The sequence below is a fragment of the Platichthys flesus genome, chromosome 2 (genome assembly GCF_949316205.1).
Source record: "Platichthys flesus chromosome 2, fPlaFle2.1, whole genome shotgun sequence".
NCBI classification, from domain to species: domain Eukaryota; kingdom Metazoa; phylum Chordata; class Actinopteri; order Pleuronectiformes; family Pleuronectidae; genus Platichthys; species Platichthys flesus.
The window spans coordinates 13,766,924-13,781,054 of NC_084946.1; the positions used below are offsets into that span (position 1 = coordinate 13,766,924).

Below are 14,131 nucleotides of genomic sequence, written 5' to 3' on the forward strand. Positions count from 1 at the left end.
TTCTACTTTGTTAAACTTTGTTGTTGTTGTTCTGTTGTATTTGTATTGCATTCAGAGAGAAGCAAGACACGTCTGGTGAATCATACTGTAATTCTATGATTGTATACTGTAAATTTGGCAACATGTAATTAATAATATTAATATTATAATATTTATTAATCTTGACACAATCTCATAGATTTCACCTGTCACAGGCAGGATTTACCACCTCACTTGCTTCACTCTACATGACACGGGATAACATGTCACTGTTCTGTGTTTGTTATATAACCACTTGCCTCCTCTCCAAGTGATTGAGTTATTTGTTGAACTTTTTAATCAATATGGACAAGCTAATTCTGCACATCTTTTGCATAGCCAGCATATGATAATCACTAGCAATTACATCACCCAAACTTGATGCAATCCCTTGAAGAGAATAAAACTAATATGTGATTAGTGTTATGACAAATTTCCTACTGTACTTTAAAAAATATTCCAAAGATAATGCTCGAGAAGTGTGATGGTTTGTTATTCTGTAAAACACACAAAGAGAAGCACACAGCTCCACCACCCTCACTCAGCTGACTACAGGACCACTGTCACTGGCTTGGTGTGGGAGGAGCTTTTCACAGCACACTAAACAACAATGGACCAGATCATGGAGCAAATTCACCACAAAATACTGAAGGTGTGGAGATTATAAACACTTAGTTTACCTCATTATCCCCCTCCTGTCACACATACATTCTCCCTTGCACCAATATTGAACTGTTTGCATGCAACGTATTTCTTCAGTGAGCGCAGCCGCAGTAATGTGGTGCTGTGTGGTTGAAGCTGCTCTTTTCATTTGACTGTTTACTGCTACTGTTTGTGCCCTATATCATATATTCATGTTTTTTCATCAAACATTATCTACATCTCTTTATTAGTATGGCCAGTCCACACTACTGGGATCTGACACATTTGAGGGTAAATAGGTTAGAGTTCATCAAGTTCAAATTCAGTAAATAAAGTTATCTAGCCAAGCCCTAAATCCTGTGACATTAATTTCCTGCATGACTGAATAGCAGACTGTTGTTGCCTAGTGCATATGGAGCAATTTGTAACAGGGTTTGGACTTGTGTCTTTCACAGTATTGTGCAAGTTTACACCTCTCATGAACTAGTTCAAATTTCATACAAGTAAACATGAATAGTTCACGTTCATAGTTCACCATTTAAATTCTGAACTAGTTCATAGTTCAGTTCATGTCATAGTTTTAAGGTGGAAAGTGAGAATGAAAGACTTAACTTGTTAAAGAAAACCTTATCCATCACTACCCTGTCTAGTGCCCCTGAGCAAGGCACCTTTCTCCCCCAACATCTGCTCCCCGGGCGCTGTACTTGGCTGCTCACTGCTCTTTGTGTCCTGCACCAGATGGGTTAAATGCAGAGGATAAATTTACCTACCATTGCATGAGTGTGTTGTGCATGCTGTGCATGTGTTTGGTATAAATAAACTTATCTTAATAATAGGGTTTGTAGTCTAAAGCTAATGAGGTGTTTTATAAAGATGTGATCGAAAACGTCAGAACAAGTGAATCCACTTTATTTCAGCATGAACAGAAAAAAAAGGAGTTTCATTTCACTTCACAACAGTTCCTCATAGAAGCATGCTGCATACAAAGAGATGTATAAAAACCTACTCATTTTGGCAGCATAGTAGGAACATTATAGACTGCGGTTAGAGTCAAAGATGAATCAAAAAAGATTAAATTAACAGGTGCACAATTCAGAAAGCCCCGCAAAGTAGAGGAGGAGAAGAAAGAACAATATAGAGGAAAGAATCACCCCAATTGTGGACATCATTCATGTTTATTTGTGTCGACATGACATGATATGCTATCAGTACAGGACTCTTTTGATATATTTTATTATATATTTTTATTGTTTTTGATAGCTTACAAATTTGTCTGCCTGTGTGTGCATCTGTTTAAAGTTCTTGGGGATGCATGACAGTTTGTGTATGTTGGGGGGCACCAATTTTAAATCTCGCCTAGGGCGCCAACATTACCAGGGCTGGCCCTGACCAGTGAGCTGAGCTCCCAACTACGGTTCGGAGCCGAGACACTGGCCAGAGAAGAAAACACTTGGAACACGTTGCTTGATTGGTCTGCATATGTGTGCCATGAGTGATGAGTGATGTAGTGCGAAGTCGAGTTAGTTGGTTTAGGTTATGCTACATCGCGGACATTTTACGGGCACTGAGCAACGACATGGTGAAAGCATTCCATTTAGACAGCAACTCTCCTGAGGAGAAAGTATTGAAATGTCATAAGCGTTAGTGAACAGGTAGGGGGTGGGGCACGTGACAATTCTAGGCCAATGGCTGTAGGGTTTTGTGGGATGGAAGGCTCTCATTGGCTGATGAGTTGGCATATCAAGGGTGAATGAGAAAGGGGAGTGAAGAATACAGTAGTGGATGATAGGAGTGTCGGCGTTACGAACAAGAAGTGTGTCGTGTTCGCTGGACTTTAATAAAGTTACACATAAAGAGAGAAGTTTCCTGTCGTCTGTACGCGAGGACGCTACAATATGAACGTGTTCACCGTTTAAACTCATTATTTGTCATTGAGTTGCGTTCAGTTCATCGTTCTCATAAAGGTGAACGTGTTCAATGAACGCGTTCTTTTGTGTTCGTCCATGCACAACACTGGTCTTTCAGCACTTGAGAGTTGTAAGTCCTGTAGCCACTGCCTTCTAAACCAAAAGAAATGCAGCAAACTGAATCTCAAGTGTTGAAGTTAGCATGGAATCAACTCCCTGTTGTCCTTTAGGGCAAATACATACTACCACAGACTTGACACTTTAAAACAATGAGTAACAGTTAGGGCTTCATCAATTTATTAGTTACAGATTTTAATAATCTATTTAAATAGCAACCAATTTACTTATTTAAGGTAAAAAAAACAGGGCAGTCACAAGTTTTCAGGATCATCCACCAGTCATATTTAGATTTGGTTTTGTAAGATGCACAGTCCAAAGGTATATTTAGTTCACAATGATGTTAAATAACCAACACTTACAAATCCTCATTATTTGAGACACCATAACTTCTTCTTTAATCTACTTAGAGGTTAAATCATTTATCAGAACTAGGTCTCATTTACTGCTAATTGACATTTTCAGCACACAATTTTTTGAATGCAGTGTAATGAATATTGATGTGTAAATAACTGAAAAGTCTGTCTTCTGATTTGACTCCCACTAACAACAAGACCCCAAAAAGCAACTGGTAGTTTAGTAACTGACTGGTTCCATAGCAGACAGAGTGGCCTTTATATGTCTGGCATGAATATGTATACTGCATATGTCTTTATGAATATGTATATTTTTGCCATCCTGCATGTTTTAGTCAGTGGTAGAGGATGTTCCAAGATCATTTACAAACAACACTAATACACAACTACTCCATACGTTATTGAGCACAATTCTTGTAAACAGATATCTCAATTCCATCACCATGACTGATGAGATTAGAAGACTGAGAAAAAAAACCTGACATTCTGCAGGAAACAGCTAGGGGACAACATCGAAACCTTCCCAAAAAAATGATTTTATTAGAGCAGAATGGTCACATTGTTGTCGCTGTGTGAGTGTGTGTGATGTGATACGTTGCTCGGAGTCAACTCAGAGTGTAAATCCACGAAAAGTTGCATAGCCTGCCAACACATTTAAAAACAACAAAAAGTTCTTCAGGGATCATATCAGCGTTTACACTACGCATGGTTCACCCTTTCCACAGCGACGTAGTAACTTTTCTTGTCATCCAAACAGTGCCAGCCGATTGGTCCAATCTCACAATCCGCACAGATGAGATACTTAATTCTCCCCACGTCGTTGGTGAAGCCCACGTTCTCAAAAGTGTACATGTCGTCCACTAACCAGTGGGTGGTGAGAGTGTCCCCATCCACTGAGCCCTCCGTGGTAGTGAGGCCACTCTTTTTCCGCATCGAGGGGAGGAACAGCTGGTGGGAGAAAACACAGCCTCTGTCAACATAAAAACACTTAACAGAACTCAAATGCAGGTGTTCAATTCTTGTGTTTTCTTAGCCCCGAGTGTAGATGAAACATTCACATGTATGTGTCTGTTTGTCTGATACAAATGTTTTAGTTGCATATGATCAATCAAGAGAGAAAAAACTGTCCTCATCAAACTTCCACCTACGTTTAAGCTCTAAACCTCCTTACTCCACACTACATATCAGTGTTTTAAGTTTTGTACCGAGTTGATCTCTCAGGTTTAAAGGAATTGTTTCCCTGTATTGCACCTTGGAACTGTGCTTCTATCAGACACATTTAATACTAATTATTATTGTTGTGTGAGTCACTAGACAGGGATAATACGACTGTATCATCAGAATACGTTTAAACATATTGAGTAAAAGGAGGAGCTGAACTCACAGAACCCTTGGGGGGGCGCTCCAACATTGGTCGTGAGGGAAAATGAAAGGGTTTCATTCAACTGAACAATTCGGACTGTGTTCAAGAGGCCCAGCAAAGCATAGGTGTTATATCATACCTCTTTCTCTGCAAACACAGCCATCCCCGGGCACAGCACTTTCGATCCGCAGCGCTGACACAGCACCGACTTGCTGTTCTTACCGTCCTCAGAGACCAGGTCGGCGCGGTCCGTGCTGTCTTTGGTCTGTTCCGTGTCGTCCATCTCTGAGCGCTGACAAACAGAGGAGCACAGAGATGGTGATGATGCACTACAGACAGTGACTGCTACAGTCCGATGAGGGGCACAGACTGAGCGGACATGGAACCCTTGTAGTGCGGAAGTCATTTAGATATATGACCACATTTCAGTTTAAGTTTCATCTCATTAGCTATTAGCCTGACAGTAGCTCTGCACGCAAGCCCCGCCCCTGTCTTTTCTGCTAACATCAAAGCTAGCACTGCTTCCTCCTATTTTATAATAAATGGCTTCATTATACAAACATAGACATTAGTTATAGACCCTTGAAAAATATTTAAACACAACGTACCTATTTGTTGAAGTATAACAAGCGGTGGCAGCGACAAATCAATCGTACGGTAGAGAGGTTTGCTACAGCTAATCTAGCATACTAGCTGATTCTGAAGTGTACCAGCCACTAAATGTTCTCGGCCAGAAACAAAGATTGTACTTAGGTTCCTGGTTAAGAAGACTCGAGAATCTGAGGTGGACATTCTTTTGTATCTATACATCAATTCTACATCTGTCATAAGAAATTAGGAAAATAGGAGTAAAGTAAAAGTAGCTATATTTGATATTATGACCACAGTTTAAAATCGTTTCAGAATATATTTACTTTTTACTTAAGGTTTCAAAAATGTTAAATAATATAACTTCCTGATAAATTGCGAATTTTTGATATTACCAGAGTTGAAGATTCAATGAAAGTATCCCGCATTACAAGTCCTTTAACAAAATGTCTAAATTACCAAAAAAAACAGTATTGCTGTATTAGTGTATATCTACTTCAAGTATGACAAGTAAAAGTGATCATTAAGCAGCAATATCATAATATAGTTCTAAAAATTTGCACAATTGTATCATCGATTGTCGTTACTAGATTTTGAAGCAGATCTGTATTGAAGTAGATGACTGTACTTTTTGACATTTAAGGCTCTAATTACATCAAATTTCTACTGATGATCAGGCATTTTGACAAAATTATGACAAAGTTTCTATGATCATTACCAGCTGTGACCACACCCACACATCTTTCCTGCCACTGCGGCTGCAAATGCTGCATGACAGGGACATGAAGAGGAGCTGTTGTTTATAAGATTCTTATGCTTCAGACATAACTCTGTAGAGGTCATTAAACTGTTTTAAAGACAACATGCTAATTATATTTGTAGTTATGGAGAAGTTATGAGCATCAGTTGACGAATCCTGTTGTCTTCAGTTGCTGGCTGTTAGTGACATTTTAAATTCAAAAGGTCTTATGTTTCTAAAAATAAATAAGCGCACATGGCTGAGAGTAAAAAACTCATCAGCTGCTTGTTTCAAAGGAACCTTTGTATACAAATCACAGACAACCGGACACAATGTTTGTACATGTGGAAAAAAATTTATTACAATAATTTTCCAAGATTACCATTAATAAATATTTATGTTTACATTTCAGTGAAATGTATGATTTATCACTTTCTACACAGGACAAAACACAAAGTCAAGAATACATGTTGTTTTAGTCTTTGTAATAAAGCTTGAGTAAGTTGATCTAGAAAAAGGAGTCTTAAACAGCAGTTGATACAACCTATCAATGGAGTTGTACGTCGATGATTTGATTGTATATTTATGGCAAGGAAAACATGAAAAGTCAACATCTGGAAATCCTTGAAGCTCCCTTGACAGTTAAGATAGGCCATTTCATTTAAAAACATTTCCGTTGGCCTAAGGCACAGGAATACTAAAAGTTTATATCAATCATACATAACACATTTTAAACCCCATATAGTGATTTAAAGTTCCGAATTTCATGGTATACACCCAGGTGCATTTGATATTTACACCTCTCATTGCATCTGAAATCTAGAAGAAAAATACCTAACCCCGAAAAAAAGAGGACAGAAAACAAATAAAATAAAGACCGATCCAGATCTGTACATTTTGCGAAGCCCATGAACTTTTACTCCAGAAACGAGTTTGACTGAAAAATTACAGTTTGTCATGTTTTCATTCACTTTTGCATGTTTTATTTGTTTGGGACTTTTGTCAATTAAAATAACAACAAATGCAAAACTTCTTTTTATGCATTTCTGTATAAAAGTCAAGGAAACTAATCAGCCAATGAATAATTTTGGTCCAAATCAGACTAACTTTAACCCATGTGTAACTCAGACTTCTCATATATGGGATTTGATCTATATGTACTCCTTTCATGATGTTTTTTTATTTGTTTCAATGAGATTTTAGGGTAGTGACTGGGTTTTCGGGTACATTTTGTTTTATCGTAGAGTGGGCTATGGGTGGGTTTGTGGTGGTCCCACAGGTTTTAATGGAAAGCTGTACAGTTAACGTCAGCACAGGTATCTGGTGACACACTATGTGTGCATACTTGCATCCTCCTAAAACAAGTGTGTGTGTGTAAGCCCTGAAGCACCTAAATGGTCCTGCTCTACAATATACACTTGCCTGGCTCTAACCTGCACGTAAAATGAAAGGGACAAAAAGGGAATAGTTTATAGTTGGTGCTCTATGCTACAGCAAAAGTAATACTCTCTTATACCCCTTGCACAATGGTAACAGACTATGGAGAAGTTGGGCTACTAGAGGGTTTCTAAGAACTGACCAAAAAGTTACAGTAATGTGTTTTTGGTTAAAGTCCTGATTGAAAATGCAGACTTTAAATTTGATAATTATTGAAAAAGTAGTGTCTGTGGGGGGTTCCCACTATATCTTATTGGCCGGTTAATGCTACTTTATTGCAGCAGAAAGGAGCCAAACCAGAAAGACAACTAATAACCCAAACAGGATGTTAGCAAATCAGAAGTACAAGGAGCAACAGGTGACTATAATCAATTCCAGCAGCATTTTAAGTGTGTGCGTGTTTGTGTTTGTGTATGTGTGTTGTCTGTGGGGCTATAAAGAAAAGTAGGAGTAATTCACAGCTAGGGCTCTCAGAGTAGAGAGTCATCTGTGCATCCTCCCTCAAGTCCGTAGCGAAACTCCTGCAGATTGGAAACTCCATAGAAATGAATGAATGCAGCTGCCACGACCAGAACATGAAAAATCTGATGAGAGTGAAACTAGGGGGCGGAGAGAGAAAGAAATACACATACAATAGTACGATTATTTACGATGAGCTTCCTACACAAAACAAAACAATATCCTGAGGTATTTGTGTAACATATCATCTGAATCTAAACAGTATCACATAATAATATAACATATCAAATACCTACCCAAATGTCACACTTGCCAGGGAAGTAGCGCTCAGGGATCCTAGCTGCATACAGACCAGCACCGGTGATGTACATGGCACCCATCAAGTAGAACCAACCCATCTGGCCGACTGTGGTGGCCTTAACAAAGCCCTCCTCGATGGTGAAGTGCATGGTGGGTACAATGCCGCTTAGTCCCAGACCCATGAACACACCTAAAAGAAGCATGGACATGAGTTTATTGGTGTCATTAATCTTACTGCTCGGGTAACAAACCCCTGTGACAGATGTGTGGTGGAACCATAAAACACAAATTCAAGCAAACAGCTGCAGAAAAGGAAAGAGGAAACAACTTCTTGAAAAAGTGGTTATTATCCTATAGTGGTGAGCACCTGCTCTCGTAGGTCTGTGACGAGGTGTAGAGAAGCGGTCCCACTGGGCAACTACGATGGCAGCAATGCCGAGGACACATACAATGGTGAGGTAGATAAGGCGAGGCTGAGGGGAACAGTAGAACGAGTAGTACAGCCAGGGCACGAAGGAGCCCATGATCAGGAGGGCGATGCCTGAGTAGTCAAGCCTGAAGAAAAGGGGAGAGAAGAAAAACAGCTGCTCAGTGTTTGACTGGATCATCTGCTGGATGCAAATAAAGCAAAAGTTTTCTTATGTTTGTATTTATGCTAATACCTAAGTCTATCTATATTTTATACATCTACACTTTTATGTTCATGTAGGATGAATTGCCAAAAGACATACAGTTATTCTAAGTATTTAAGGTTTTAGTTTGTTCAATCATATATGATTATTCAGCCCAAATTAACTCGATGATACTGAGTAAACAAGTTGCAGCTTCAACCCCAGATCAGTTCAAATCACTTCACTCATGCTTGAACATAAATAGCAGAGCTGCAGTGTAAAGCGCCGTCAGACTCAGGACCAGCTCGGGGTTGAGTTTCCAGCTCAAGTACATTTAACATAGAGACAGGAGAGACGGAGAGACGCCTGTTTTCTCCCCCCTTTTTCCATCTAAAGTTTTTTGTGTCTTTTTTTACGACTTCATCAGTTACACATTGGAGCTACAAACACTTTCTAAAGAAATTGAAAGTCAGACTGAACATTTTTCACTTTTCTGGTGATTAATTTGAAGGGTCTACAACAAGATATATTTGGGAAGTACCAACTTACCAAAATCACCTCAATACAGTTATTTTGATCTCCTCTCTCACTCACACTGACTGGAAGAGTGACACACAGCCAGACCAACCACAGGTTACTAAATGATGCCTGCTATTGTAACTTGGTAAACTCACCGTTAAAAGCAAATGCAGTTGGTCAGTCATGCTGAGGTGGGCTAAAAAGACAATCTAATTCAGACTAAAATGCAGAAAGATAAAACCTTTAGTCAGTCGTCTCTAATTTCCCTAAACTTAGGAATTCTTTGTTATGACATAATTATATATTTGCTTCCTGAAATCTTTGCAACAGAAGGACAGCCTTGTGGTGGGTTGTTACAACATTATTAGAAAAGAAGGTCCAGGTGTTATGCGCTGGGGTCGTGTCTGAGGGCAGGGATTGTTTTTTTATGACATCTTTTGAATGACACTGAACTGCAGGTTCAATAGTGAACAATAACATTGCTTCACTTCAAGAGCAGTGGGTGTTAAATAAGATAAGAGTTTGACAATTACAAATTCTTCCTTTGAGATAGTTTGACAGTTTACTTACTTGGAGAAGGTGCGAGACACTTTCTCAGAGTGGCAGTATACGGTATGAAACAGCCAGGAGAAACTGAGGCAGAGCACAGCTCCCAAGAAGAACATCCCAAACACCACTTTCTCTTGCAGCGGGGCCATAAAATACACGTTGGGCCGCAGCATGGTTAACGTGCCCAGACAAATGAATAAAATCAGCCCTGAGGGAGAAAACAGATCAGTTTCACTGACGGTCAACAAGTGAAGAGTCCAAGACTTTTACAGATATAAATTAGATCAAACCAACATGTCTAGTTGTAAACTACATAAAAAAAGCTCAAAAGTAATGTAGTAAAGCTATGGACCCTGGGTGCAGCTTGTTATTCTCACCTAACAGGTGAGTCCAGATGTTTCCCGTCTCAGTGTGAATTCTGAAGATACTTCCAAAACAGGCTCGGAAGGAGGGCATCGGGGGCCGGTGTCCATGCAAGAGGTAATCGTTGTCCTTCAGCCACTCTGGCAGTACATGAAAAGGGATGACTCTCCAGCGCCCCTCCCAAACCTGAAAAGCAACCACAGCTTTTTACTAACAGCCATGCAAATTCAAAATCAATGTGAATTTAGAAAGTTAGAAAAGTTAACCCCTGAGAATTGTTACAAAGGTTAAAGTGGAAAAGATATAGATTGTGCTACGGGCAGTTTTAAACATTTATTATCTCTGCAAAGGAGGTTATATTTTCATCTTGGAGAAAGTGTTGCAATTTAGTGCAGTTCCAAGAAAAAAATCTGGATCTAGAGAATATAAATGGGGTTTCATTAGAGGACACTTGGGCCTTGGTCGAGGTATATGCCCTTCTGATATATCCTGTTTCTGATGTGGAATATAATATCATGCTAAACTCACATATGACTCACTGAAACTGCACAAAGCACTCATTGTTAATCCCTGATTGTTGCTGTTCATCTAAGTCTGCAACTGAACATCCATTAACCTCGCCGCTAAACCACAGAGCTGCACACCTGTTAACCTACGAACTGAGCAGAGGGTTGAGTTTCTGCTCGTTCAAAATGGCTGCTGCAATATTTATGCTGCTTCAACCTAAGACTGTGGGCATAGTTGTGTAACGTCATAGGATATCTTTTCTTAACTATCAATATCTCAACGCAGTAGGTTTATAACAAAGTAGAAAACCAAGTTATTATAGAAAACCTACTGTTGTTTTTACATTACAGCTCAGAATTGTAAGTATTGAATTTCTCCTAAGTCCAGGTTGGAAACAGTGTGTTGACCTTTTCACACCAACCTCAATCCCAGGTCCCAGTGTCTGTATAAACCTTTGACTATCATGGTGGGAAAGTAAAACCTGGACTGGTGCTGTAATAAAAATCAATACTGATACAAATTCAACATGTATTCTGTTTAATAGTCATTGATACCTTGTGTACAAACTCTTCCATCTTCTCCATGGCATGGTGAGCCTGGAGAGGTAGGGTCATGACCTCTCCCACCTCATCATCCTCCTCTTCCTCATCAGCAAGCATCGCGGCTCCCTTCAAAAGAGAGCACAAGAGAAAGTTGAAGCTACTGAGCAGAAAAGTTTCTGGGTGTGCTCTTCAGCTGCCTTTTACGTACCTCTGGGTGGGCGCCTTTAGATGCTGCATGTCGCCCCCCTCCTTCCTCCAGCAGTGGCCCCAGCTCCATCAGCTCCACATCTGGGACATGGCAGTCCTCAGAGATCCGGCAGTCTGCATCACTTGCAGACCCGTTTCGGGCGGACATAAGGATACTGCCTGATGATCCACTCACAATCTATGTATTCGGCTTCAGACGGTACACTTCAATTTCCTCCTGAGCAAGATGCAAAGTCAAATTCACTGATTAATTTGACATCAGTATACAGTTTCTCTCGATAAACTCTGCACTTCACAAAATCGCCAATACAGATATGAAACAGGAAAAAACCAACAAAGCACTAAATAAACAAACTGCTGCAATAAACAAACAAAATAAATCTATGTGCAGATCATGCTATTGTTGTGTTCTGTGCCAGTTCACGAGCAAAGCCTCCATTATATGTAATAATTTGCTATGTATTATTATTGATGTAAACTATACTGGACTTTCAGACCACTTTCGTTAATTTGTCTATTATAAAGGGAGAGGCAGAACCTGAGCGGAGTAATACACTCTACTGATTGCCATTCTAGCACCATGATTGAATTTTTAGTAACAAATTTACAATAAAAACTTAACTCTACTCTATTAACACTAAACTCTCTCTAAATGTTATATTTAGTTAGTGGGAACATACTGTATTGAGAGCTGCTTAACCTGAGTCCAGAAGATCACTACTTTTTCACTGACAGATAACAACAGCCATTAAATTACATAGCACTTCCTGGGACCATTATCTCCATCTGATGTTATTTACAGACCTAATAACCTGTAATTATTGGCTTTATTACTGTTAATACATTGTTTATTAACACTTTTCAGACCAGATTAATAACAACAACTTTGTATGCTGGAGTCCTCGCCCTGTATAACACTGTTATAGTATATTGTTACTCTTACATGGTACCATGTTTCTCCCTTTCTTATAAGCTGCAACAAATGTTGTTAAACCATTAATATAGGGTAATGCATTTGTCAATTTGTAGCAAGTAGTTTGCAATATTTAACCATATTAAGCAATTAACATATTAACAAAGGTTTACTAAATAAGTCTAGGTGGGGAAAAGGAGGGTATTGGTAGAGAAATAACATCCACCATACTGTGTGTTCAAGCTGATACCATCGGGCAGACAGTATATGGTGCCGTCCTTTGAAAACAAAGTGGATTCATACATGATTTGTCCCTGGTAGTATTAACCCTCAGTGTGAGATAATACAGCACTTTACTATGGTATCATGAATTGGTCTGTGATTAGGTTAGGGTTTCCTAATAGTGGTGGATTATGTCATTTTCGTCGTATAGGTGTTTGTCTGTGCGGTTTAAGCTGTATGGCACATGATGCATTTCCTTGAGGATCACTATCTATCAATTAATCAATCTATAAATCTATTTGGGTCCAGATGTCATGCAGCCATTGACTTAATGGCGAGGGGTCCCCCGGACATTGGATGTTTGTCCAACATGATTTTTTTTTTTTTGCTAAAATACGGACGTGTCCTGCAGGGGGGATCTTTCACCACCGGGCCAGCTAAGAGTAGCTCGTTTAGAGCTGATGTGACTCTGAAAAGCCTCGCTCAGTGATTTATTAACCCGCAACAGAGCCATTAGTTAAAGGCTCTAAACCCTTGATATGTGGACGGTGCTCATTAACCTCGGTCCTGATGTAAAATGGCTGGTGAATCTCGTTAGCTCACGCTCACTACAAAAGAAGCACGAAGCGGCTGCACTCCTTGAAGCGCATCGTCTCGATGGAAGTTAGCAGCGTCGCGTGCAGACAGTCCTGGCACAAAGCAGACACACGACCCGGAGCCGAGGCTGGCAACACAAACAAAACCTGCCTCACGGATAAGTCGATCCGCAGCGTCGCGTGGAACACGGCGAAAATAAACGTAAACACCCGCAACACACATCTAAATCCGCAGTGTAGCTCCGACTTCACAGCAAGGAGCGGGATTTACACGACGCAAACAGCAAACAACACAAACAATACGTCTATGAGTCAGCTGTCCACGGAGCGCTGCTAACGTTACCTCTTAGCTAGCGCCGAGCAGCCGCGACGATCTTCTGTGAATTCACCTGAACCGACGCGGATTGATTTCCTCCACGAGGACAACTAATCGCTGATGTTTTAAAACCCGCTGTTCCGACATCTGCTGCTATCGTTACGAGAGGAAAGGAGTTACCTGACAAGGTGGCGTTCAGACCAGGAAGGTGAATTATTTATCTACATGCGAAAGACAATCCTTTCCGGAAGTCGAGAGCTCTTCCGCAAACCTAATCCCCCACTTCTTTTCAGAATAAAAGCAGTCGTCAAAGCCTGAAAAACACATTCAATGTCTTTGTTTTCTTTAAAATTGCGCTTTTTTAACGGAAATTGAATGCATTTGAAAAGCTTTTCCAACAACATTGTCGAAAGGGAATGCTTTTGAAATTAAACGTAATATATTAATTTTTGATGATAGCGACTAATATCATGTCAATTGGAATTTAAATTACGCCAGAAAACGTACATTGTCACCACTTTCTAATTTTCTGCTAAATTTGGTTAATAATAATTATTATAAAAATAATAACGGGCCGAGCACATGCTCAAAAAGCCCGTTCATTTGCCTGAAAAAAAAAAATCAAAACAGGGCCTCACTGTCTCCGACTGTTTGTCTCAGGCCCTAATAATTGAGACTATTAGATGTATTTATTCAATATTTTTAACTCTGGTGATGATGTCTGGAAATGTCGCACGGTACCGTTTTGATGCAGTGGGTAACTTGGGATATAATTCAGTGAAAGTCACAAAATGGACTAGATGTTGGTGCACCGGGATCAACAAAGTAGAGAAAAACAGTCTGCATGGGGTTTGCTTGGT

At 39.8% G+C, this 14,131-nt stretch overlaps 2 protein-coding genes across 3 annotated transcripts; both read right to left on the bottom strand.

Annotated features, from left to right (window-relative positions):
* Nucleotides 1–3,556: 3,556 nt before the first annotated feature.
* rabif (RAB interacting factor) lies at nt 3,557–5,151 on the bottom strand. The gene is made up of 3 exons (XM_062399119.1): nt 5,012–5,151; nt 4,543–4,695; nt 3,557–3,988 (listed from the first exon to the last, which is right to left on the bottom strand). The coding sequence occupies exons 2-3, from the start codon at nt 4,684–4,686 to the stop codon at nt 3,740–3,742; spliced, it is 393 nt and encodes a 130-aa protein (XP_062255103.1). The 5' UTR covers nt 4,687–4,695; nt 5,012–5,151; the 3' UTR covers nt 3,557–3,739.
* Nucleotides 5,152–6,063: 912 nt separating this feature from the next.
* Nucleotides 6,064–13,538, bottom strand: adipor1a (adiponectin receptor 1a). 2 transcript variants are annotated; one of them, XM_062399142.1, is made up of 8 exons: nt 13,452–13,538; nt 11,226–11,441; nt 11,030–11,143; nt 9,983–10,154; nt 9,627–9,813; nt 8,294–8,481; nt 7,923–8,116; nt 6,064–7,766 (listed from the first exon to the last, which is right to left on the bottom strand). In XM_062399142.1, the coding sequence occupies exons 2-8, from the start codon at nt 11,370–11,372 to the stop codon at nt 7,638–7,640; spliced, it is 1,131 nt and encodes a 376-aa protein (XP_062255126.1). In that variant the 5' UTR covers nt 11,373–11,441; nt 13,452–13,538; the 3' UTR covers nt 6,064–7,637. The 2 variants fall into 2 exon arrangements, with proteins under 2 accessions (XP_062255126.1, XP_062255117.1); XM_062399133.1 differs by lacking the exon at nt 13,452–13,538 and adding an exon at nt 13,299–13,437.
* Nucleotides 13,539–14,131: the final 593 nt, after the last annotated feature.